At 39.1% G+C, this 24,932-nt stretch overlaps 1 protein-coding gene across 1 annotated transcript in view; it reads left to right on the forward strand.

Moving 5' to 3' along the window:
• Nucleotides 1–14,769, forward strand: part of LOC140491980 (septin-8-B-like) — an 89,376-nt gene extending 74,607 nt beyond the window's left edge. Inside the window, exons 8-10 of the mRNA XM_072590542.1 lie at nucleotides 1,418–1,550; nucleotides 3,339–3,529; nucleotides 10,501–14,769. Coding sequence (XP_072446643.1) covers nucleotides 1,418–1,550; nucleotides 3,339–3,529; nucleotides 10,501–10,504 — 328 coding nt within the window. The 3' untranslated portion in view covers nucleotides 10,505–14,769. The remainder of the gene's footprint in view (nucleotides 1–1,417; nucleotides 1,551–3,338; nucleotides 3,530–10,500) is intronic.
• Nucleotides 14,770–24,932: the final 10,163 nt, after the last annotated feature.

Consider the following 24,932-nt stretch of genomic DNA (forward strand, 5'->3'; position numbering starts at 1 on the left):
TGGTTTATACGAAGGTTGGTAGGGTGGAAGGTGAGCAGCAGGGACGTTCTGTCCTTGTTACGGATGGAGGAGTGGGGTCTGAGAGCGGAGGTGCGGGATGTGGACGAGATGCGTTGGAGGGCATCTTTAGCCATATGGGAAGGGAAATTACGGCCTCTAAAGAAGGAGGCCATCTGGTCTGTTCTGTGGTGGAACTGGTCCTCCTGGGAGCAGATGGTGGAGGCATTGGGAATGTGGAATGGCATTTTTGCAAGAGGTAGGGTGAGAAGAGGTGTAATCCCAGGTAGCTGTGGGAGTTGGTGGGTTTGTGAAAAATATCAATGTCAAGTCGGTCGTCATTAATGGAGATGGAGAGTTGAACCAAAAGGTCTATTTCCAAACTGGCATGAAAAAAACATGAATATTAAACTTGCATAGCTTGTACTGTATGTTTTGAGAATTTTAGAAGTACTAAGATTATTGTCTTTCTGGTTACCACTGAAGTTGAGAAGCAACACACCCCAGTGATACTCTAGTACGTGATTGGTGTAGCATGCTCCAGACAGATTGGTGGAGATCATTTTCATCAATCTCTGTGGTTATGAGTGCTCCTTTGTCAGGAATGAAGGAGACATGTCATGACAATCCTGTGCACCTCCCTGCAGCTATTTTGAAAGAGAAATGGAAGCAGGTGATCAGTCTATCTTTGAACTGCAGTTTTCTATGTTGGCTGGAGGATGGAAAGACTAACATTATTTAACGGCCTTTATTGTTCTAAGATTATGAAAAACTGACATGTAACTGAAAGAGATGATGGAAGTCTGACCCTTGTCTTACATCATATAATAAGTATTGCAATTGTTTACCAGCTTGAACCAACCAAACTAACAGTGTCTTATTCTTTCTCACTGTCTATTTTCTTAGTTATTGAAAAAGCAATGACTGTAAAACTTAACATAACCAAAACTAAGGATGCAGAACCTGCTAAGGTCAGCACAGTGGTTTAACACACAATCCTTTCTGTGGGATCAGTATTTAAATCCAGTCCAGGAATATAGTAGATATATGTCCTTTCCTCCTCACTGTAAGGGCTCACTATATTTAGAGGGGTCTGACACTTGACAGTCATGCTTAAATCTTTGTCAGCCTCTAAGTTAGTACAAAGTGGAACTTTCTTTCATGTCGATCACAAGAACAGGTGAGTTAGTTAATGGAAACATTGTGATTAATTGAATTAGAATGTGTCCTTTTCAGATTAAGGTGCACTACTATGTAAATATAGTAAATGTACAGCTGGTAAAAGAAGAAACAGGAACCATTCAGTCAGTCACAAAGGTTTAATCACAATACTCAGCAGAAAACAAAACATCTGGATTCATATCTGTTAAACTGCTATGTTAGACATCCCTAATTCTAAATGTATTGATCTGGATTTAAGCCTGCAGGAGACCTACGAGGCTAAAAGAAATGAATTCATGAGTGAGCTGCAGAAAAAAGAGGAGGAGATGAGGCAAATGTTTGTCACGAGAGTTAAAGAGACTGAGACAGACCTGAAAGAGAAAGAAAAGGAGGTAAGCCTATTTTCTAGAAAGGGGAAACTGGTTACATTCTTGTAACCAATTGTTTCGCTGAGTTGTAAATTCATATGTTGGTTTTCTATTGATATTCCAGGCTGTACATAACAGTAAGACAACAAGATTGTCCAGCCTTAGATTAATAATCCAATATGGAACTTAAATTGGAATCTTGGGTCTCCAGGTTCTCTCTGCTGTCAGGTTAAAAGAAAAAACTGGAGATCTGTTTAAAAAGTGAACTTCATACTTTTTTATGTGAATTTTAATATTGGGCCTAGTTGTCGAAACTGGGGTTTTCATAGAAATGTTCAACACGTGTCAGTTTCTCTAACATTGGAAATGGCATGAACTATGCTGTCCAGCAAAGTAGTGCTCACTGCTGACCACGAAGGAAGCTCCCTGCAGAGATCTAGTGACCTTTGTGGTCTGAATTTCACCTTTTCTGGAATTTAATTTGAATCTGGAGCCAAGTCAGGGGGAATTTCCAGGCATGCAACAAGTGGTGAAATCCAGTGGGGTAAGTAACTAAATCAGCATTGAGGTATTTTCACAAACAGCAAACCAGGGAGTAAAACGGACTGATTATCCTTCATTTGTGTAAATTTTGCAGAGTGAAATTAGGATTGGGCATATATTAGGAGCTGAAATACCATAAACTGAAACAAAATATATTGAAGAACTGAAATTTTCAACCATAAAATTTGACTTTACATAAATATAAAGTTACTTTCCAGTGCAGAAAGGTTATTCAGCATTGATTAAGAGTTTGGTACATTATAACAGATTTTCACAGAATCATAGAGATGTACAGCACAGAAACAGACCCTTTGGTTCAACTCGTCCATAATGACTGGGTCTCCCAAATTAATCTAACCCCATTTGCCAGCATTTGGCCCATATCCCTCTAAACCCTTCCTATTCATATACCCATCCAGATGCCTTTTAAATCTTGTAATTGTACCAACCTCCACCACTTCCTCTTGTCTGTTCATTCCATACACGTACCACCCTCTATGAAAAAGTTGCCCCTTAAGTCCCTTTTTAAAACTTCCCCCTCTTAAACCTCTGCTCTCTAGTTTTGGACTCCCCTACCCCAGGGAAAAGACATTGACTATTCACCCTATCCATGCCCCTCATGATTTTATAAACTTCTATAAGGTCACCCCTCAGTCTCTGATGCTCCAGGTAAAATAGCCCCAGTCTATTCAGCCTCTCCCTGTAACTCAAATCTTCCAACCCTGGCTACATCCATGGAAATCTTTTCTGAACCCTTTCAAGTTTCACAACATCTTTCCTGTAGCAGGGATTGCATTTCATTAACACAGCATCCCTTTTTGGGAGTTCTTTTAACATGACAATATTAGAGCTTAAAAGGAAATTTTGTAACAGTTCATTGTTTTCCAAGAATTGTTCACAATGGGATAACACACCCTGGGAATTGGAAAAATCACTAATAGCAATTTCTTGATGTCTGTGTTTAACTGTACTTGTGCAGGTGCCAGAAGTTGCTATCACTGACTGTTTCACTATCATTACAACCACAAAACCTGGATAAAATAACATTTAGAATTTAATTATTAGATGGTGTTTTTATGTCATCCCATATTGAGAAAGGAAATGGTGTAAAAGCAAATCTGAGTAACTTGAAGCTTTGGCCAATATATCCCAATGTTAAAGAAGTTAATATGATGGCAATTCTATCATTTTTTTTCTTTAAAAGAAATAAATGATCTCTACTGGATGCTGAATTTTTGCTTGCTTCTATCCTGTGGCTGTGCATTACAGCTTCACGACCAGTTTGATCAACTGAAGAAAACACACCAGGAAGAGAAGAAAAAGTTAGAGGAAAAGCGAAGAGAACTGGAAGAAGAAATTAACACATTTAACCGGAGGAGAATGGCAGCGCAGACACTGCAGGGGCAATCTTTCCAGGCTACAGGACAACAGCCAGTCAAGAAAGACAAAGATAGAAAAAAGTAAGCTGGTTTAACTAGCTTTCTATAGCTAAGTACATAAAATGTAAATTTTCTTCAGAATATCTACTTAATGAGACTGCATTAGTGACTGAGGCTGCTTCTTCCTTGCACTATACATAAGTGCATATCTACATAATCCTACTCTGTGACTTGTGCATTAGTATATCATTCAAAGAGCATGCTCTTGTGCATCCAACCATTAACAGGAATAAATGTGTTATCTATCTAATATGAGTTAGCTAATGTCCCCACTCCTCACTCCTTGAATCTTTCCTGTTTCTGACATTGTGCCACCTTAACAGAGCAGAAGTAGCTGGGACACATTTTGTGTTGTATAAACTTGAGTCTCTCTCTTCCATGGAGATCTGTAAGCTTGGACATGGTATCATGACAGTACATGTAAGTAACTAAGCACAAATTGTGTGGTTTTCAGAATGATGGACCACTCATGGTTATGAAGAGGTTAGAATAGTTGTTTCAGTAAATTGGACTAAGTTACCTCCTGCTTAGAACCATGCTTTTCTCTGAGCATTTACAATTTGGCCTTTAACAAGTCCTAGCTAGTGTATTCTATGTGCTGGAACAAAAACTAAGAATTTCTGTTCACCTTTACATCTTATTTTATGCATCTACAGTATATCCATTTTGTGTCTGTGATGTTAGCTTTCTACATATTTACCAATTTAGGAGAATTTTGAGGAATCTCTCATCTAGTCTAGGCTGCTCAGATAAGGTCTCAATCTTCTTTTGTAACCTTAAATTTGTTGAATATTTATGAACATAGATCTGTTTGTGTGTGTATATAGAAATATTTCCACTATACCAATCAGTTAGAACTAAAAAGATAGTTTGCAGATATCCATGTAGAAGTATGTCAACATCATAATATAGTTTGAGTTACCTAAGAGTGCTGCAGATTTCTGCATAAGGTAAAGCTGTCCCAGAGGAGTATTTGGGCTGCACTCTCCCTCATTAGAGAGAGACAAGTGGTTTTGAGTTTAACCTGAGGGTCACCCCAGGTGAAGGTGAGAAGGTGGGATATTCTTGGAAACCTCAGCCAGCGCAGGAATTGAACCCACACTCTGCATCACAAACCAGCCAACCAGATAACTAAACAAATCATAAGTAGGAAAGGAATACACATCTTAGACTCGTTGATTCACACATTTATCACAAGGTGCTACAGTGTTGTTAATTTATGAAGTTGGTTGAAGCTTTATTGATTCTCAACACTTTTTATATGTAAATTCATCCTCATTTCTTTATTTTGCTGTTGTTTCTATGTCAGTTAATATTAAGAGAAGCACTGTCATTTTTTATTCAGGACAAACTGAACTTCCATTTAGAAATTTAGTTAGTGGATTGGCTTGCCTTGTGGCCAGAGTGTTTGTGCAGCTTTACAATTAAATGAATGTTCCCTTCTTGAGCAAGAATCACATTGCGAAAAACAATTAACCAGAATTTATCTTCACTGATCTGGTTTGACATTATAGCACATAGACGATTTCATGCGTCTGATTTTATGTTGAATCATGGATCTCAGCTGTGAATATCTATTGGAGAAGAAGAGAAGTACTTAGCTTGAAGGAAGGGCAGCTTGACCTGTACAGCTCATTATTCCTTTTTTTTTCAGTATGGTCAAGGCATTGAGAGTTGCCAGTCACCAATATTAGTAACAAAAGTGTATGCGGCAAAGGCTGGGCCTAAAGAGAAAATAGATTCAGTTACCTATAAAGAGTAGCTGGTTACTCTGACATGTGTAGATTGGGGGAAAAGAAATTGAGATGCATAATTGTCTCCAATCAATAGTTTAACTTTTACGGAAGAGAAAATAGCTTAACAACGGATGGTTACCAGGCAACAAAGTACAGAACACATTTATTTCTGTTGACAGAATGTGGACATTGTTGACCAGGCCACCATTTATTGCGCATCCCGAACTGACCTTGAGAAAGTGATGATGAGCTGTCGTTTTGAACGGCTGCTGTTCATATGACATAGGCACATTCACAATGCTGTTAGGGAGGGAGATCCAGGATTCCATCCAGGCAGAGATGGAATAGCGGTTTGTTTCCAAGTCCGATTGGTGAGTGGCTTGGAGGGGAACTTGAAGGTAGTGGTGTTCCCATATATCAGCTGCCCTTGTCCTTCTAGATGGAAGTGGTCATGGGTTTGGAAGGTGCTGCCTGACGATCTTTGGTGAATTTCTGCAGTGCATCTTATAAATAGTACACACTGTTGCTACTGAGCGTCAGTGGTGGAGGAAAAAGCTACTTATGATGGATGTTGAACCAATCGTGGATTGCTTTGTCCTGGATGGTGTCCAGCTTCTTGAGTGTTGTTGGGGCTGCACTCATCCAGGCAGATGGGGAGTATTCCATCACACTCCTGACTTGTGCCTTGTAGATGGTGATGTAGTTTATATTCACACTTTTTTTTTTTACCCTTTCCAACTATCGAGTGAACCTGCATGTTAACCTAAGAGAATCCTGAACTAGGAATTCTAAGTCCCCTTTGTGCTTTAGGTTTCCAAAGCATTTCCCTGTTTAGAAAATAGTCAATGCCTCTTCTTCCTACCTATGTGCATAACCTCATATTTTCCCATATTGTATTCCATCTGCCACTTCTTTGCCCACTTTCCTAGCCTGTACATGTCCTTCCTCAAAACCACCTATCGCTGTACCTATATATGTGTCATCTGCAAACTGAGCCAACTATGTCTTTGGTTCCCTTGAACACTTCATTAGTGTATAACATGCATAGTTCGGGTTCCAGCACTGACCCCTACGGAACTCCACTTGTGACCAGCTATCATCTCCTTTTATACTGACTCTCTGCCTTCTGCCAGTCAACTAATCCTCTATCCTTGCCAATTCCTCGCCAGTAACACTAGGACTCTTACCTAAGTTAGGAGCCTCCTGTAATGCAGCTTGTTAAAGGCCTTCCAGAAATCCTAATAGATCACACCCTCTACCTCTCCTTTGTCTCACTTGCTTATCATCTCCTCAAAGAATTCTAACAGAGTTGTCAAGTATGACCTCCCCTTCACAAAAGCATACTGATTCACCCTCCCTTTTACCATGCCTTTCCAAGACCTTTGGAATTCATCCTTAATCATGCGTTTGAAAATCTCATTAATGACTGAGGCCAGGCTAACTGCCTATACTTTCCTGTCTTCTGCCTCTCTCCCTTCCTCCTTAAACATGAACAAAGAGACCTTGGAGTGCAGGTTCATAACTCCTTGAAAGTGGAGTCGCAGGTAGATAGAATAGTGAAGGCGTTTGGTATGCTTTCCTTTATTGGTCAGAGTATTGAGTACAGGAGTTGGGAGGTCACGTTGGGGCTGTATAGGACATTGGTTAGGCCACTGTTGGAATATTACGTGTAATTCTAGACTCCTTCCTATCGGAAAGATGTTGTGAAACTTGAAAGGGTTCAGAAAAGATTTACAAGGATGTTGCCAGGGTTGGAGGATTTAAGCTACAGGGAGAGGCTGAACAGGCTGGGGCTGTTTTCCCTGGAGCGTCGGAGGCTGAGGGGTGACCTTATAGAGGTTTACAGAATTATGAGGGGCATGGATAGGATAAATAGAGAGAGTCTTTTCCCTGGGGAGTCCAGATCTAGAGGGCATAGGTTTAGGGTGAGAGGGGAAAGATATAAAAGAGACCTATAGGGCAACTTTTTCACACAGAGAGGGTGGTACGTGTATGGATGAGCAGCCAGAGGAAGTGGTGGAGGCTGGTACAATTGCAACATTTCAGAGGCATTTGGATGGGTATATGAATAGGAAGGGTTTGGAGGGATATGGGCCAAGTGCTGGCAGGTGGGACTAGATTGCGTTGGGATATCTGATCGGCATGGATGGGTTGGACCGAAGGGGCTCTTTCCATGCTGCACATTCTCTATGACTCTATGGATTGTTTCTTCTTCAGTCCTTTTTGGGACCTTCCCTGATTCCTGAAAGAGCTCCACCAATGCCTCCACTACCTCCTCAGCTATCTCCTTCAGAACTCTGGGATGTGGTCCATCTGACCCCTAGGGGTTTGTTCACCATAAGCTCACTAATTAAGTCTGCCTCATTATACAGCACCGAATGTAGATTTGCCTGTGACATCATGGACTCTATCACAAGGTGCTCCAAACAAATCTGCACAGACATTCCGCAAATTCCTTCCTTGGGATCAACCTGATTTTCCCAGTCCACCTGCATATCAAAGTCCCGCATGATTTATTCTCCTTTACAACTCAATTGCTATTAATAATGATTTGCCTTTTATGTCACACAACTATATTTTCCTGCTTTAAACATTTCAGAAAACAAAGTTTTTAGTGATGTATCCACTTTGACTCACTTCAACTTGTTTAACTACGTCAACATTTTCAACATCACTTATTATTCAAAGTGAAAAGCAAATTCAAAGTGGATGTTATTTAAGTAAACTATTTGTGTTAAAATGAGGCTTTTGTTTACTACTATCTTCAGCTACCTGCAAACACTAAGTCCTGATTTTTAGATAGTACAAATAGCAAATGCTAGAAATACTGATGAATCTAGTTCTGGTGGAAGGTCATTGACATGAAACATTGGCTGAAATGGGTTTCGTTTACCAGCTTGAGAACAGCTGAGGTACCCCATCAGTCCTGTGGGTGTGGCCTGTGAAATGGACTGTATTTCAAGCACCTCAGGGCCTTGTCACGATTGACATCCCTGAGAGCAGAAATCCCATTGGCCTGGCACTGCCAGACAAATGGAGGCTGGCAACTACTCATTGCTACCAATACAGTGGGAATGGTGACTGCAGGTGACAGCACACTGACCAGAGACCCAGGAATGTCAGTACACATAGACCAAAGGTGGATGCAGGAGACACGGGACAGGCGGTGACTGTCAGTGATCCTTTCCCCAGACAGTGCTGAGCCCTTCAGTCGGTAACCTGCAAGTGAGGTACCTACCCCAAGAGGCTGTTGGCAAACGCAATAGGGTTTGCTGGAAGGGATAGCCCTTCTGCTCAGGATAGCTCTCTGAGATGTCAGTCGTCTCTGGAGGTAGTGAAGGTTAGGTCATTGATCAACCAAAATAACATCTCAGCAGCAACAACAGAAGATCCTATGCCAACCTCTTCCAATGCCCTCCCACTTAAGTTGGGGAGGTGCATCCAGCAGCAGGAGATGGACACAAAGCCTCTCTGATTATTAAAGAGCCTCACTGTGACAAGCTGCATTAAACCCAGCCCTTTGCCTCTGTCTCTCTTGATCATTTCTGACTTGCTGAGTAGTTCTAGCATTATTGGTTTATATTTCAAATTTTCAGCATCTGCTTTTGTTGTAAGTTTTTCAAAGTGCACACTCCAAATTTATACTGAAGCTTATTGCTGGATCAATCTATTTCACACATTTCTCATCATGTGTTGGTTTGCTAGTTTCATTGTCAACTTGTTTCAAGTGGGAGCACTTGCCTTGGAGTCATCTGGATATTTTTTCATTTTCTACTTTTTCTTTCCTAGTCATCTGTCTTTTTAAAAATTCTCTCAATCTCCATCTTTTTGCTTCATCCTGTCTGCATTTCTCTATTTATTCAGTCGAGTTTGTTTTCTCACCCACCTGCAACTTGCTTTTCCTTTCTCTGGTTTCCCAGGTTTCCTCACTCATTTTCTGACCAACTTACCCAGACTGGTTATAAAGATATATTAAAACACCCAAGCTACAGGAGCATTATAAAGCAACATTAGTCAGCAAATCCCATTACACTTACTAAGGCAAGCAGCTAAAAACTTGCTCAAAGGGTTAGGTTTTAAAGAGCTTCCAAAGTGGAGGAGGTTAGAGAGGGAATTCCAAAGATCAGAGTCTGGGGAGCTGAAAGTGCAGCTGTCAAAATAGTGCAATGAAAATCCAGGTGCTCAAGGTAAGAATTAGATGATTGCTGATATCTGAGAGTTGATGGCTAAGAGGTTAAGGGTGTGAAGAGATTTAAAAACCAAGACGAGAATTCTAACCTTGAGGTTTTTTCAGGAGGTCACCGAGTGCTGGAGTGATGGGTGAATGGAACTTAGTAAGAGGGAGGATGTATGCAGCAGGCATTTGGATGATTGCAAATTATAGACAGCAGAATGTAAGAGCTGAAAATGTGTTGCTGGAAAAGCGCAGCAGGTCAGGCAGCATCCAAGGAGCAGGAGAATCGATGTTTCGGGCATGAGCCCTTCTTCAGGAAGGCTCATGCCCGAAACATTGATTCTCCTGCTCCTTGGATGCTGCCTGACCTGCTGCGCTTTTCCAGCAACACATTTTCAGCTCTAATCTCCAGCGTCTGCAGTCCTCACTTTCTCCTAGCAGAATGTAAGAGGCAGGCCAAGGGTATGTTGGAATAATTAGGTGTAGAGGTAGGAAAGCATGGATGACTGTTTCGGCAACGGAAAAGCTGAGGCAGGGATGGAGTTGGGTGATGTTGTTTCAATAGAAATAGTACAAAGAACAAAGAAAATTTACAGCCCAGGAACAGACCCTTCGGCCCTCCAAGCCTGAGCCGATCCAAATGTACTGTCTAAACCTGTCGATCAATTCCTAAGCATCTGTATCCCTCTGCTCCCCACCTACTCATGCATCTGTCCAGATGCATCTTAAATGAATCTACTGTGCCTGCCTCTACACTCCTGCTGGCAATGCGTTCCAACCGTTTCTTTTGTGCTGACATTAATATATGGTTAGAAATATGACACAAAGATTTGAGCAGTCTGGTTTTATCTCAGCTAGTTACCAGGGAGAATGGAATCAGTAGTTAGATGATAGTTTCAAGTGGGCTTAGAAAGGCAATTTCCAATATTTAATTGAGGCAATTTCTGCTGAATGTCTGATAACCTCCTCCCACCTCTTCAAGTTGAGTACTTGAAAGATCAGCACACAATGGTGTACAACAGAGCATTTATTATTTGCTTTATTCAATATAATTTCTAATTTTTGTTTTATTTCTCTTTCAGTTAAAGCTTCATACACGTTTAAACCTATCAGTATGGGATTATTTCTTGTGACTTTAATAACAATAGTTACAATACAAAAAAAAAAGTCTCTTTGCTCTAACTTTTCCACTCCTCCATACAAAATGGACAACAAATATTTCAATGCGAAACTCGAGCAGAAAGAGCCAGCATCAAGACCTGTAAAACCCTGTTTGGACAATCATTGCATGAATTTTGTTTTTCCACGAATTTCATTGCTGTTATTAATCCTAATTTCATAGTTTGACGCATTGGTTTCATTATGTTAATCTTCAGATGAATTGTTCACTTTTTATTTTCTGAAGAGCCTTTTTTAACAGAACATTGACACAGAATATATATCTATTTAAAGTATTTTTGTAAGCATCTCTAGTTAAAATAAAAATTAAAAATAAAATACATTGTCAAATGACATTGTATGAAATGTATATGCAGTAGCAACCTAATTGTTTTCTTAGTTTTAAGATGTAATGCACCAAAGAATATATGTAAGATGGAAATTAAGTGAAGCTTTACTCATACCGTTTTATAGATTTGATTTTCTTAAAAATGAAGGATGTTTTTTAATCTTGAAGTCATCTCTTGGGGAACGCCTGAATGTGCAATTTTCTGCCAAATTGTTTGGTCCTGGTTCCAAGTTTAGGAGAAAGAAGTTCTTTTTTAATTCTAAAATGGGATCTTCAGAAAGAAAGTTGACAACACTTGTGTTTCCCCATCTACAGTTTGTTGGATGTTCCGTTTCTTACATCTGGTATATTAGAGAGTGGAATAACACATTATACAATTTAAACTATTGAAATACAGCAAATTGTTCAATTTTTGGATTACTTTAGACTTCACAGGAAATGCCTGATTGCGTTTAACATCAATTCATCTTTTAATGTTTAATATTTGGGGTTATGTGTTGACCATTTGGAACAAGTGACTAGCCTTTGTCACTTTTACTTTTCACTCCCTATGCCAAACTCTCTCTTGTATTTTTGCACTTAATATAAGGGTGGGTTACATTGTCGCATCAAAATAACAGATTACTTATGCATTCTATTTTCTAAGTAGTGAGAGAAATAATATTATAACTATCTTTCTTTACACACACTTGTTCTGAAGCACTCTACACATAAGCAGTCAGATAGTTAGATGAGCTCACTGGGTGACACAGATGGTGGATAAGTTGTAACTTACATTGGTACCTGTCTTGTAGTTTTATTGCATGTCAAAATATTTTTAATAAGTTAAATTGATCAGTACTAGCAGTAACTGATGTGCTGTGGGAGTATGAGACACTATCTTGTATTATTCTGTTGTCTTTTTCTCTTGTTTCAATGAGATTCCACCAAAAGATCATTTAAATAAGATTGTTTGGCAGCAAAACGTAATTGATGTAAGGAATTAGAGATGAATTAGCCCACAATGAGGTGTCCCTTTTTTAGGAAAGGTCGTCACTGCAGCATTTTATAGCTTTTCTACCTTTTTGAATGAAGGAATTACAGTTTTAGATTACTTCAAAATTTAGATTATTTTTTGTTTAGAATTTTTAACTGAATATATATAAACTTGTATGTATTGGCTTACAGAGAAGGCCCAAAGATAGATTTTTGTTTTGAAAACATCCCTACTTTGAAAATTGCTCCAGTTCACGGTGACTATATTAATTTTGGTGATCAGTCAACATATTGAGAACAAAATGTTTTAAATAAAACTAAGAACTTTGTTTTTATAATTAAATGCATGTATCTACAAAATAGTATATAAGCTTCAAGATTTTGTTTAGTATGTCAGTTTAATATAAGTTTACCAGTAACAATAACTCCTTTAGTGCATACACTTGCATGCATGATTAAATCAACAGTAGTATATTCTCAATGATCAGGCACAGTACTTTCTCGAGTGAATGTATTTAACAATGTTGGATTTGCATTATTCAATAAGATGCCAGGTGTGTCATGGTTTATAGGTACACAATCAGCCTTTCCCTGCACCTTGCACTTCTAGTACTGCAACTAGCTGCAGGAAGACTACAGAAAAGTACACTTGTGCATGTAAACCTCTATTGGAATGACTTATTAAATTGATCAGCACTTGCATAACTTATCACGTCTGACGTTAAGTCAAATATAAGGTTATACTTCTATACCTCTTTAAGATTAATCATGCATTTTGTTTACTTCCCATAGCCTATAGTGCTGTAAGACATGATTAATCATTGGGAGTACCTATTTCTCAATCAGTGAACTTGCTATTTTGTGTTGACACAGTTCTACCATGAATACCACCATTGTGTTTTAAGGCAGACCATTTGAGTGCTTTGCAAATTTTATCACAATAGATCAGATGAAACCTGAATTTGATGGCAGCTCTGGTTTATGAAGTAAACCGATATGAACAGAAGTGGCAACTTTATGCTGACATGACCAATAGGTTTATGCTTTTTTTAAACATTTTTAATTTACATTTATAGTATTGACAGGGTCTTGGTTTGCTTGCTGTTTTCTAACTGTGCTTGTTTGGTCATGAATTTCTTTAATTCAAGAGCAAGGTGTGAAACAATGATAATTAGGTACTTTATTAAATGTAAAATAAATCTTTTGCACGTGCAAATCTGCAAGATTTTTCTTGATTAATGTCTATTTCTTCACTATTTGAATCATTGGTATCATTCTGAAGGATCATGCTATGGTGATCAGTCTCCTGATTTCATTCACAACTAAACTGTAGAGATTAATTGTGCTAGAACAATATTAATTAAGAAGAACTTAGAATGGCCTAAAACTCCATCTGCTGGTAGAAGAGAGAGAATTCTGATTCATATTTGCAGTTCAGTGTTATAGAAAAATGCTCCTGGTGGATGTAGAGAGTGGATGCCAGCAGGTGGACAGACAATGAGAAGGAAAAGTCTTGAAGTAAGTCATCCAAAGCATTCATTCACCTCATGGCTAATTATAGAACAGTGACAGAGGTCTGCTGTGGCTCGTTTATTTACCTTTTGGGCCCATGAATACAGAGCGAGGACATCTGGTGGCTGGAAACTTATGCTCCTTTTCTTGCTATGGTGGAATGGATTGAAGTTGACGATGCTGTGATCTCCTCGTTGAAAAGTGAATTACATTCAGGTGGCCTTTTTCTATAGTCACCGAGTTCTCAGCTGAAGGATAGCCAGCTGTATTGAGGTATCATAAATTTGCTGGCTTTTAGTACCTTTTGAATTCTACCTCACTCTAATTTAATACTTTCAGCAGAGTAGGCATTATAGGACAAAATCGGGCTGGGACAGGGAGGAGGTGACATGCAAACAGCTACTATCCAACTTCTGACACGTTAAATCTGTCAGTCATTGCATGACTTGCATTGATCTGATCTCCTTTCAAGCTGAACCAAATAATCTGCACCTTCATTTTTGTTTTGGCTTTAGATGAAGATATTCCAGTTGCAAGTGCGACCTGAGTTTGACTTTTGGGTATAAATGATGTGCAGTAGGAAATTCTTTGAGAAAACAATATTGTAATATCTCATCAATTTTACACAAGTACACACTGTATATTCTCTGGAAGTGGAGAGATTTATTTTTTAAAAATCAGGTTCAACTAGAGATGTAATTTCTCATGTCATTGGACCAAATTATTCGAAAGCATATTGTAGGAAAACAAGTATTTTTGCATTGTTTCTTGTCAAGGGTGTTTGCTTGAAATCCATAAATATTTATAAAGTTATATAATTTTTAAGTAGACATTAGAGTTGAAATTGAATTGTTCTAAAAGATTTGCATTAATAATATTAACTTGAAACTGTATCACTCCATATAGTATTCCACTTCATTGTAATTTTTCATATTTTTACCTTTGCTGTGTGCTTATGTAATGCTTATCTATCTTTCTGCCACTGTAATTCTTTGTACCTGTTGGTTTACTCAGGTCATGTGCTTTAGTGGAATTTTTGAACATTGTCTTCGTACTTGGAACAAACCGTTTAATTGTTCGTTGTGTGACAGTATTGCACTGACATCTACCATTGACTGTTATCAATTTAATTATATTATGGTATTTCATTTAGTTATTCATTTTACTCCGGTGTATTGTGTCCATCTTTAATTTGATGACTGAGTTTCCAAAAATGATCTGCATACAGCAAAATGAAAATGGTTATTTCTGTGCCAGATTAGTCTAAGTTGTGTTTAAAATGTCCTGTTTTTTTTTATTTCATTATTTGCTTCATGCTGTTTATCATTAAATGTTAAATAAATCATTTTTTTTGAGATTTATGTTGCTTGTCTCCATCTCGTGTTTGATGTCAGTCCTTTAGAAATCAAAAGGGAAGAAAGGGAAATTGCTTCAAAGGGTATGAATCCCTTCTGGCATCTTTGTTAATTACAGTGGGAGACTAGTAAAAGGAGAAATGATGCACTGAGTAAGCCATTATTTACTTGTATGAGGCTGTGCGGGTTCTGTGCTCATTGTTCCTAATTGTACAGCATGAAAATAGGACATGAATTTTCTGTTGGCTCAATTTTCAGCATACCTTCTGGGCCACGTTTAGTCACTATGAATTGTTAATGTCAACATTTCCATCCATGTTGCTACACAGTTAAAGGTTGTTGCTACCAAAGAGCTTCATGGTGTTGCACAATGTGTTTACCCAAAAACATTGCCAAATGGTCAGTTGATTAATACAGAGCAATAGTCTATTACCTGACGTGTATATATGTGTTTCACACTATACAATTTTCAGTTTGTGTTTATGTCATGAGCTTTGTCAGTTGGAGCCTTTCATTCAATTCTTTCAACATTTTAAATGTTTTCCTCTTTATTGGCTTTATGGAATGCCATTTACTGTGCCTGTTCAAACACAATTAACTGAAGTAAATTTAAGATGACTTTTCCAAGTCATTTATAATCTTGGACTAATAATTTTCAATGTAAATTGGAAGGAGCCAAAGTCCACAAAAGACGTTTGAAAAATCTCTCCATGAGGGAGAGAAACTTGATTGCATGTAGCTTGCCAGCAACAATTCTACAAGTATGTGGTAAGGTGAGAAGCATAACAGGTACGGAAACCTGCACTGTTGACTTTATTCTGCACTACTCTCGAGTAATTTAACCAACTGAGCTAAGCAAGCAGGTCAGTAGACAACATTGCAAGTATTCCAAGAGTAGGTATCTGGTTAAGAGCCACTAGTTTCAGTGTTGGAGCTGTTGCTATCTCGAACCCTTACAAATAACTTCGATGATAAAGTTGTCCAAATTTACTTAGGATTTTAAATTAGGAGCAACAAGAAATGATCAATATGAATACTTTGAAGTTCAAAAGCATCTTAGCAAGTTCGATCATTGGGCAGATAAGTGACAGTTATACTTTTATAAGGAAACAGAAGGTTATGAAATTTGGAGGAAAAGCTGATGTGGATTATATGTTAAATGGAATTGACTTCAAAATGTGGAACAGGGAAAGAGATCTTGAGATATCATACAGTGTGATTAAATTCTGGACAACCTTACCTGATAATGAGTTTGGAAGCAGATTCAATCGATGCTATCTAAAGGAAATTGGTGTGTTACCTGCAAAGGAAGTATGTGCAGGATTATGAGGAGAAGATGAGGGAGTGGCATTAAGATGCTACATTCTTTCCACTTTCCTACATGCTTCTAAAACCTGGGCAGTAATGATCTGTGGAAGAAAATAGGGTTCTTTAAAATGTTAAGACGTGCTGAAAAGTCCAGGAGCCACAAAAACTCTTTTTAAACAAAAAAGTGAATCGAGAAAAGGAAATGTCAGTATTTCATCCATTTGATCAGAGCTGAAAAACTACAGAGATCTCTTCTACAGGGCAAAGTGGAGAGCAAGAAAAAGCAGGGTTGATCTAAACATCTTTGGATGATGGGCACCACCTAATTGTTGCAGGTGAGCTACAATCGATATGTGAGGATGGGGCAAGGTAAATGAGTGTGGCATACCATGACACCAGATCTCAACAGGAGTAACTACAAGCAGCTGGAACATTTTGCCATGTTTAATTTATTAAGCAAATCACTTTTATTTAACCTCGCTTTTCCCCTGCTTGCTCGACTGCCTAAGTGAACTGACTGTGGTTGGTATCAACACCAATCCAAAATCACAAATGCATTAAGTTGGAACTTTAAGGAAATCCAGCTGTGATAGACCTGTTTAGATGAGAGATTTAGAAACACTGCTGGAGAAGTCTAACTGTTGAACTGCCTTGCATTTCATTCATGTTTTGTCTCAAAGTTGTTCAATGCTAACTATTTAGGAGCTTTATAAATCGAGTAAAACCATAAGAGATAGGAAGAGGAGTAAGCCATTCAGTCCCATGAGCCTGCTCCATTACCTCAATAGGATCATGGCTAATGTGACGCTCCTCGCATCTGCTTTCCTGCCCTTCCCTGTGACCTTTGATACCCCAATTGATCAAGAAAGATCTCAGCCTTAAATATATACAAGGACTCTGCTTCCATGCCCCTCTGTGTGGCAAGGAGTTCCAAAGACACTCAACCCTCAGAAGAAATTCCGAACCATCTCAGTCATAAATTGGTGCCCCATTATTCTGAGACTTTGCCCTATGGTACTGGACTCTCCCATGAAGGGAAACATTCTCTCTGCATTTACAGTCTCAAGCCCCTTAAGAATCCTGTATGTTTCAATGAGATCACCTCTCATTCTTCTAAATTCTAATGGATAGAATCCAAACCTTTTTTCATAGGACAATCCCTCCACACCAAGGATCATCCTAGTGAATCTTCTCTGAACTGCCTCCAATTAATGATTATATTCCTGTCCATGGTAACACGTATTTATATTAGGTGCAAATAATAAAACTTTGGAAGTATTATGCAAATGTTTATCCAAAAATGAGGCCACAGTATTGTGCAAAGCTCTTTTCAACTTTTCGGGTCCACAGCATTCAGGTGATGAACTGAGAAATACATGCATGCAAATAAGAAGCAGAAATACAAAAATAAACAACTACATTTATCTGAGTCGTGTGGGTCAGATATTAACAGTCCAAGGGCTATAGTTTAAATCACAGTATTCTGCTATACCTGACCAAAGAGTGGTCGATATGTTACAAAACTGAAAAATGTGTTGGTGGAAAAGTGCAGCAGGTTGGGCAGCATCCAGGGAGCAGGAGAATTGATGTTTCGGGCATAAGCCCTTCTTCAGGAATGAGGAAGGTGTACCAAGCAGGCTAAGATAAAAGGTAGGGAGGAGGGACTTGGGGGATGGGCGTTGGGAATGCGATAGGTGGAAGGAGGTTAAGGTGAAGGTGATGGGCCAGAGAGGGGGTGGGGGCAGAGAGGTCGGGATGAAGAATGCAGGTCAAGAAGGCGGTGCTGAGTCTGAGGGTTGGGACTGAGATAAGGTGGAGGGAGGGGAAATGAGGAAGCTGTAGGGTTCCTAGGCAGAAGATGAGGCGCTCTTCCTCCAGGCGTCGTGTCGCCATGGTGTGGCAATGGAGGAGGCCAAAGACCTGCATGTCCTTGGCGGAGTGGGATGGGGAGTTAGTGTTCAGCCACGTGGCAATTGGGTTGGTTGGTGCAGGTGTCCCAGAGGTGTTCTCTGAAACGTTCCGAAAGTAGGCGGCCTGTCTCCCCAATGTAGAGGAGGCCACATCGGGTGCAGTAAATGATGTGTGTGGAGGTGCAGGTGAATTTATGACGGATATGGAAGGATCCCTTGGGGCCTTGTAGGGAAGTGAGGGGGGGGAGGTGTGGGCGCAAGTTTTGCATTTCTTGCGATTGCAGGGGAAGGTGCCGGGAGTGGAGGTTGGATTGGTGGGGAATGTGGACCTGATGAGGGAGTCGCGGAGGGAGTGGTCTCTCCAGAACGCTGATAGGGGAGGGGAGGGGAGGAAATATATCCCTGGTGGTGGGGTCTGTTTGGAGGTGGCGGAAATGATGAAGGATGATACGATGTATCTGGAGGTTGGTGGGGTGGTAGGTGAGGACCAGTGGGGTTCTGGCCTGGTGCGATTGGAGGAGCGGGAAGTGGAGGAGATGCGGTGGAGAGCATCATCAACCACGTCTGAGGGGAAATTGTGGTCTTTGAAGAAGGAGGCCATCTGGGTTGATCGGTATTGGAATTGGTCCTCCTGGGAGCAGATGCGGCGGAGGCGAAGGAATTGGGAATATGGGATGGCGTTTTTACAGGGGGCAGGGTTGTGGAGGTTAAGATCATGCTCACAGAATTTAAAGCCAAAGGAGTCCAATGTCATGGAGATGTGATACAGTAAACAAACTTAGATTAAAACTTTAACTTAGTTTTACAGAGTTTTTCATTGACTCATGCAGCTCTTGAGCAAAATAAAATGTAACTCTGCAAGGGCTGGTGCTTCCAGGTGGACCTGTTGGACTATAGCCTGGTGTTGTGTGATTTTTAACTTTGTCCACCTCAGTTAAACACTGGCACCTCCAAGTCTGTAAAATTATACAGAGGATTTGTCAGTCTGACATAGCATTGGGACACTGACAGATTTCACACCTATTGTTTAAAAACCTGAGCTCTCTCGAGAATGTAATTTAATAGAAGTTTTGGGATTTACATGTCGAAGAACAGAAACCAGCGCATATCCCATTATAAAAGATGAAAGTTTTAATCTAACATTGTTTACTGTATCACATCTCCATGACACTGGACTTCTTTGGCTATAAATTCTGTGAGCATGATTTTAACCTCCACAACCACCCGAAGAAGGAGCAGCATTCCAAAAGCTAGTGCTTCCAAATAAACCTGTTGGACTATAACCTGGTGTTGTGTGATTTTTAACTTTGCGAAGAACAGCAGCCCAACAGTTTAGCACTCCTTCAGTGCTTGATCAATTACAGGAGTGAGATTTGAACTCACTCAAAAGCAACAGTGCTACCAAATAAGAATTGGTAAGTGAAATTTAATAGCTCTGTCAATCACACTTTGCTTATAATTGAGTAAACTGATTTTTAAAAATTAATTTATGTGATGTGGACATTACTGGCTAGACCAGCACTTATTTCTGGATTAGTGGTGCTGGAAGAGCACAGCAGTTCAGGCAGCATCCAAGTAGCTTTGAAATTGACGTTTCGGGCAAAAGCCCTTCATCAGAAACTTATTGTCAATCCCTAACTACCCCTGAGCTGCTGCTTTGAACGGTTTCTGTCCATGTGATGTAATTGTGCTCACAGTGCTTTTCGGGAGGGAACTCCAGGATTCTGATTCAGCAACATTGAAAGAATAGTGATATAGTTCCAAGTCAGGATGATGTGTGGCGTTACAGATGGTGGTTTTTCCATGTATCTGCTGCACTTGTTCTTCCAAGTGGTGGACATCGTGGGTTTGGAAGATTCAGCCTTGGTGACTTGCTGCAGAACTTCTTGTAGGTGGTACACACTCAGCGGTGGAAAAAGTGAATGTGGAATGCTGTGGATGGGCCACAAATCACATAGACTGCTTTGGCCTGGACGATGTTGTGCTTTTTGAGTGTTGTTAGAGCAGCCCTTCTCCTGGTAAGTGGGGATTGTTCCATCATACTCCTGGCTTGGGCTTGAAGAAGGTATTGGAGAGACAAGAGGTAAATTAATCACCAGAGAGTTCCAAACTCTGGCCTACTCTTGAAGCCATACAGTCAGCTAGCTTAGTTGGCTGGACAGCTAGTTTGTAATGTAGAGTGAAACTAACAGTGTGGGTTTAATTTTTGCACCAGCTGAGGTTATCATGGAGGACTTTCCTCACTCCTCGTGTGAGGCATGATGACCCTCAGGTTAACTACAAGTTGTCTCTCTAATGAGAGCAGTCCTGTGGTCTGGTAAAACTATGATGACTTTACCTTTTTGAATATTTATATGGCTGTTCCAGTTCATGTTTTGGTAAATGACAACCCAGAGTCTTGAATGTGGAGAATTCAGTAATGGTAATGTCGTTGAATGTCAAAAGGTGATAGTTGAATTCTCCTCTGTTGGAGATGGTCATTGTATGTCATTGATGTAGCATGCATTGTGGATAGCAATCGGTCAGATTGTATTTGTCTTGCTTTCAGTAAACAGGACATAACTGGGAAATTTCATGTATAAGAATAACTTAACAGACAGGTTGCCAATTCTGGAGCATGTCTTCAGCACTACAACTGGAAGATTTGTTAGGGCCCATATCACTTTGATGTAGCCAGTTTTTCGATAGCACATGGTATAAATCAAATTGGTTGAAAAGTGACCTCTGATTGTGGGGATTTCAAGAGGGGGCGTAATGAACCAAGTGCTTGAAACTTCTGGCTGAAAGTGGTTACAGATGTTATGTCTTTGGTTTTTACACTCATGCTGGATTCTGTGTCATTGGAAAGGAGAGACCTGCTCCTTGCATAATTTTTTATTGTCCACACCCATTCTTGACTGGATATAGTAGGATGGCAGGGCTTTGACCTGATCTGTTGTTTGTGGGATCACTTAGCTCTCTGATAATTGAAATATTTCCGTAATTATACTTTAGTCACATTTTGTGGCATTACTGTCGCCTATGACTTTATTACTACCTAAGTGTAATTGTAATGCCTGATTTTATTGCTTTTAAATGTAATATTAACAGGTGCTACTCAACCCTCCCAACATCACCTCTGCCTATATGTTGTTCCCATTGAAATCATATCAAATGCAATTTACCCCAACTAACCATAACCAAGGCCATAGAAGGTCCATTAGTACTTAACTAAAAATGCTGCTGTTTCCTAAAGCCAAGATATTATTAGATACCATGCTGTATAACTCTGACCCTTTCTCTGAGTCCATTTGGAATATGAACCATTAACCTATCGGCTCAACTGAGTTTGTTGCCAATTAACGCACTATCACTTCTTTCAGAAGTTACCTATTGTGTTTATCTTTTGCCTTGTTGTAAAGGTGTCTTATTTAAGAAGTAAATAATTTGGTTTCAATTCATACTGATTTCAATCTGAATTGCATGTAACTGAAGGCATCAGCTTTAATGCTTAAGTTTAATATTTGCAGAGAATTCTTCATCAAATTGAGAGTCAAATGAAATTTCAATAGAACTGGTTTGTGGTGCTGTTTTAGGTTTGTGATATTTTAAAAAAACTTCTTTTGACTGATTCTGCAGCTGGGTTAATCCTAGTGGCAGTGGGATTGGAATCAGGTCAGCAATTGGGCATTTAAAGACCTCAGTTGGCAAGGGCAGGAAGATAAGCATTGGACTGTCCTGCCCAGAGCTTACTTTCTCTCTTTTGTGGGTATTAAGACACCACCCTGCCCAAGCCCTTTCCACCTCCAAGCTTGCTTATCAGCAAGAGCACAAATTCTTGCCCCGTTCTTCAACTTATAGAAAAGGTTATACTTAGAAGATGCATTTTTACGAAGTCCTAACTCCTCAAGCAGTGGGAATAACCTTATGTTTTCAAGGCCAAGCTTTGATATTTGATCTGTTCATTCCTCATAGAATTTCCTGGCATTGTTAAATTGAGCGTGTGTTGACTATATTAATGCTCCTTTGATTCTGACAGGTTGGATTGGTGCCAAAACTTTAGAATTCCAGATTTAAAATGATTAGTGTAAAAATTATCCTGTTTTCTGAGCTTGTTGCAGGAAAATACTGCTTTTTACTGCCATTGCAAGCTTTTATTTTTAAAATGTATATGGCTTGGTCTTTGTGTTAAGTGGTATAAAATGAAAGAGTTTTCTTCACTTACTGTATTCAAAGACATTCAATGTAGAAGTTTTTTTGCATTGCAACAGCATAGTTGGGAAAAAGGAATTTTGAGCATTCCTCTTCCATAATGGCTGCTTCTAAGTCTGCCTTTGATCAATAGTGTTACAGCATAAAATACAGAAGGAAGGAAGACTCGAAAGGCACTGGTACAAACACATAGATCCTTCTCATTATCACGCAGGTGAAGTAGAAGTTTGGATGGATGCAATTCTTTTGATTAATTATAAATTGAAATGGTAATTGAGAGCAACTACTTATACAGTAGAGTTTGATGATCCCTCCATTTATTTTGATAAAATATAACTCAGTATTTTACACTAAACCTACATAAATATAAATTGAGTTAATTTTAGAGGATGCAACAGAAATGTGTAAATCCATAGTAATCTAGGGATTAACATTATAAACAATAAACACTTCACAATTACGTCAACAAGCACTGTATATTCATATCAAGGTTTTTTTTTTGCCAATTTTAAGATCTTTCCTGGAATTATCAGATTAAAGCCTTTTCCAATGTCAATCAGTTTAATGTCTCATGAGAGTAGGCCCGTTATTTAAGTCCCATCCTCTGGTGTATGTTAAGTTTGCCCTGAGCTTTAAATGGTCTGTCTTAGAAAACAATTTTGGAAATGAGATCATCACAGATATCAAGTAACAATCTTCAATAGCAAATCAACTACATACATCTTATAAAATCAGAGATGTGTGAGAATACCTTTTCGCTTTTGTTGATGCTGCTCTGAGCTGTCATTAGAAAAAAAAATCCCTAGATGTGTCATTAATGTGAATGTTTTTGTCTGTTTTTTCAGTTTTCCCTCCTTTTTAAGGGACAGTCTCATGCCTGATATAGTTATAGCATGGCACTAGCTTTCTATCTAGAAAATTGATGTAAAAGTACCAGAAGGCTAACTTCCCTTTGTCGTTCAAACAAGTACCTTCCTGTTCTCATAGATTTCCAATGGATTTGCCTTTTCCTAACCTAAGACAACTGGTAATGCCACCAAGCTAAGATTAATTAATTTAATACAGATAACACTTTCAATCATTTTCCACTAATTGTGTTGTTTCCATTACTGACTACTGAGTTTCACTGTGTGATGAGTTTTGTGGGTTTCTACATGTTATATGCATGTATTATATATCACATCCTTAGGTTCTTGTTGAGGTGGATATCTTAACCTTCATTAACAACACTAATAATTTATATGGCTGCAATATCACAGACTTCCAAACACAGCTTGGATTCTGTGCTTACTCATGTTACTGAGCAGTCCATAGTGAAAGCACTGATTCCATGGCACAAGAGTGTATGACTAAATATTGTAAAAGGAACAAGAGTAAGAGGGCAGTGATGTACAAAAGAAGCCAGGGTGGTGTGAAAAAAAGCAGAGAGTAGTTAGGGCATGAAATGCATAGCCTGGTACGCTCAAGTGAGGTATTCAGGAGGGCACTGGATAATTAATTGGTTGGAAATTGTGTGCAAGGGCATGGGAAAAAGCAAGAGAGTGGCATCATTCCCCAATGCCAATTTAAAGAGCTGGTGCAGAAACACTGGGCTGAATGGCCTCCTGCATTGCAACTGTTCAGTGATTCTGTGAATGAGGTGGGTACCTCACCTGTGAACTGGAACATTACGTGTTGTGATGTAACTGTCTTAAAGTTACAGGCCTGTTTGTCTGGAATCTATGTCATAATAAGACCCTGTTAAGACTGTGATAGGAAAAATGTGCTGTCAATCAAGCTCACCTCTCCAGAAGTACTGTTATTAGTTCAAATATTTAAATCCAATCACTAAAATAGCTTATCATTTCCTTTTGATACTGCTATCCAGAATAAAAGAAACTTCACCAGACCTTTCAACAAACTCTAAATAAGCTATTTATTAATACACAAAATGGCGATTTTTTTTTTTTAACAAGAGTACCTGTCTCCTCTATGCCCATTTTATCATCATGCAATAATAACCTAACACCTAAATCACTAGCATCAGTCACCATTTTAAAGGGTTTAATGAAGTCAGAGGGTGGCCTACATTGGCTAATTTGTTAGAATTACTTTCAGCTTATCAGAGCTTTTTGGCACTTTTTTAAACACATTACCTTATAATGCTATTGCAATAAATTTGTTGAGGGAGCAGTTGTTATGCTAAAGTTTGTCACAAACCTTCAATTTGAATGCAGGGAAATCTGTACTAATAATGACATCCTTAATGTCTAAGTCCAGAGGAATAAGCTCCGATGAAAACAAGATTTGATACACATTAGACAATTACTTGTAATATAAAAACGAAAATTATTTGACCCTCTCTCCCTACCTTTCCCTCACCTTTGGTTTACATCACCCTTTTCATGAGCTTTTCGTGTAAGTTATTCAACTGGAAACAAAAGTGATTTACTGGTGGTGGTTAATAGATGAAAAAAAAACCATGGCTGATTTGGTGATGGCAAAAAAATGTCCTATGGTGTTTAAGAGCACTTCTGGATATAAAAAGAAAAATAAAGAAAATTACTCGATGGAATATTGACAAAATATTGTAGTTGGAGTTCTCTAGTGGTATTTGTTGCTGACTCTGTAGATTCTACACAGGAAAGTAATTGCAGTATCAAAAACAGATTCATACCAATTCCTCAAATAAAATATTGTGTTGATAGTGCCTCATTTCTTACTCTCATTGATTTATTGAAGGGATACGGCAAGTATCCCTTAGAATGGATGGCTTT

The sequence above is a fragment of the Chiloscyllium punctatum genome, chromosome 20 (genome assembly GCF_047496795.1).
Source record: "Chiloscyllium punctatum isolate Juve2018m chromosome 20, sChiPun1.3, whole genome shotgun sequence".
Taxonomy (NCBI): Eukaryota; Metazoa; Chordata; class Chondrichthyes; order Orectolobiformes; family Hemiscylliidae; genus Chiloscyllium; species Chiloscyllium punctatum.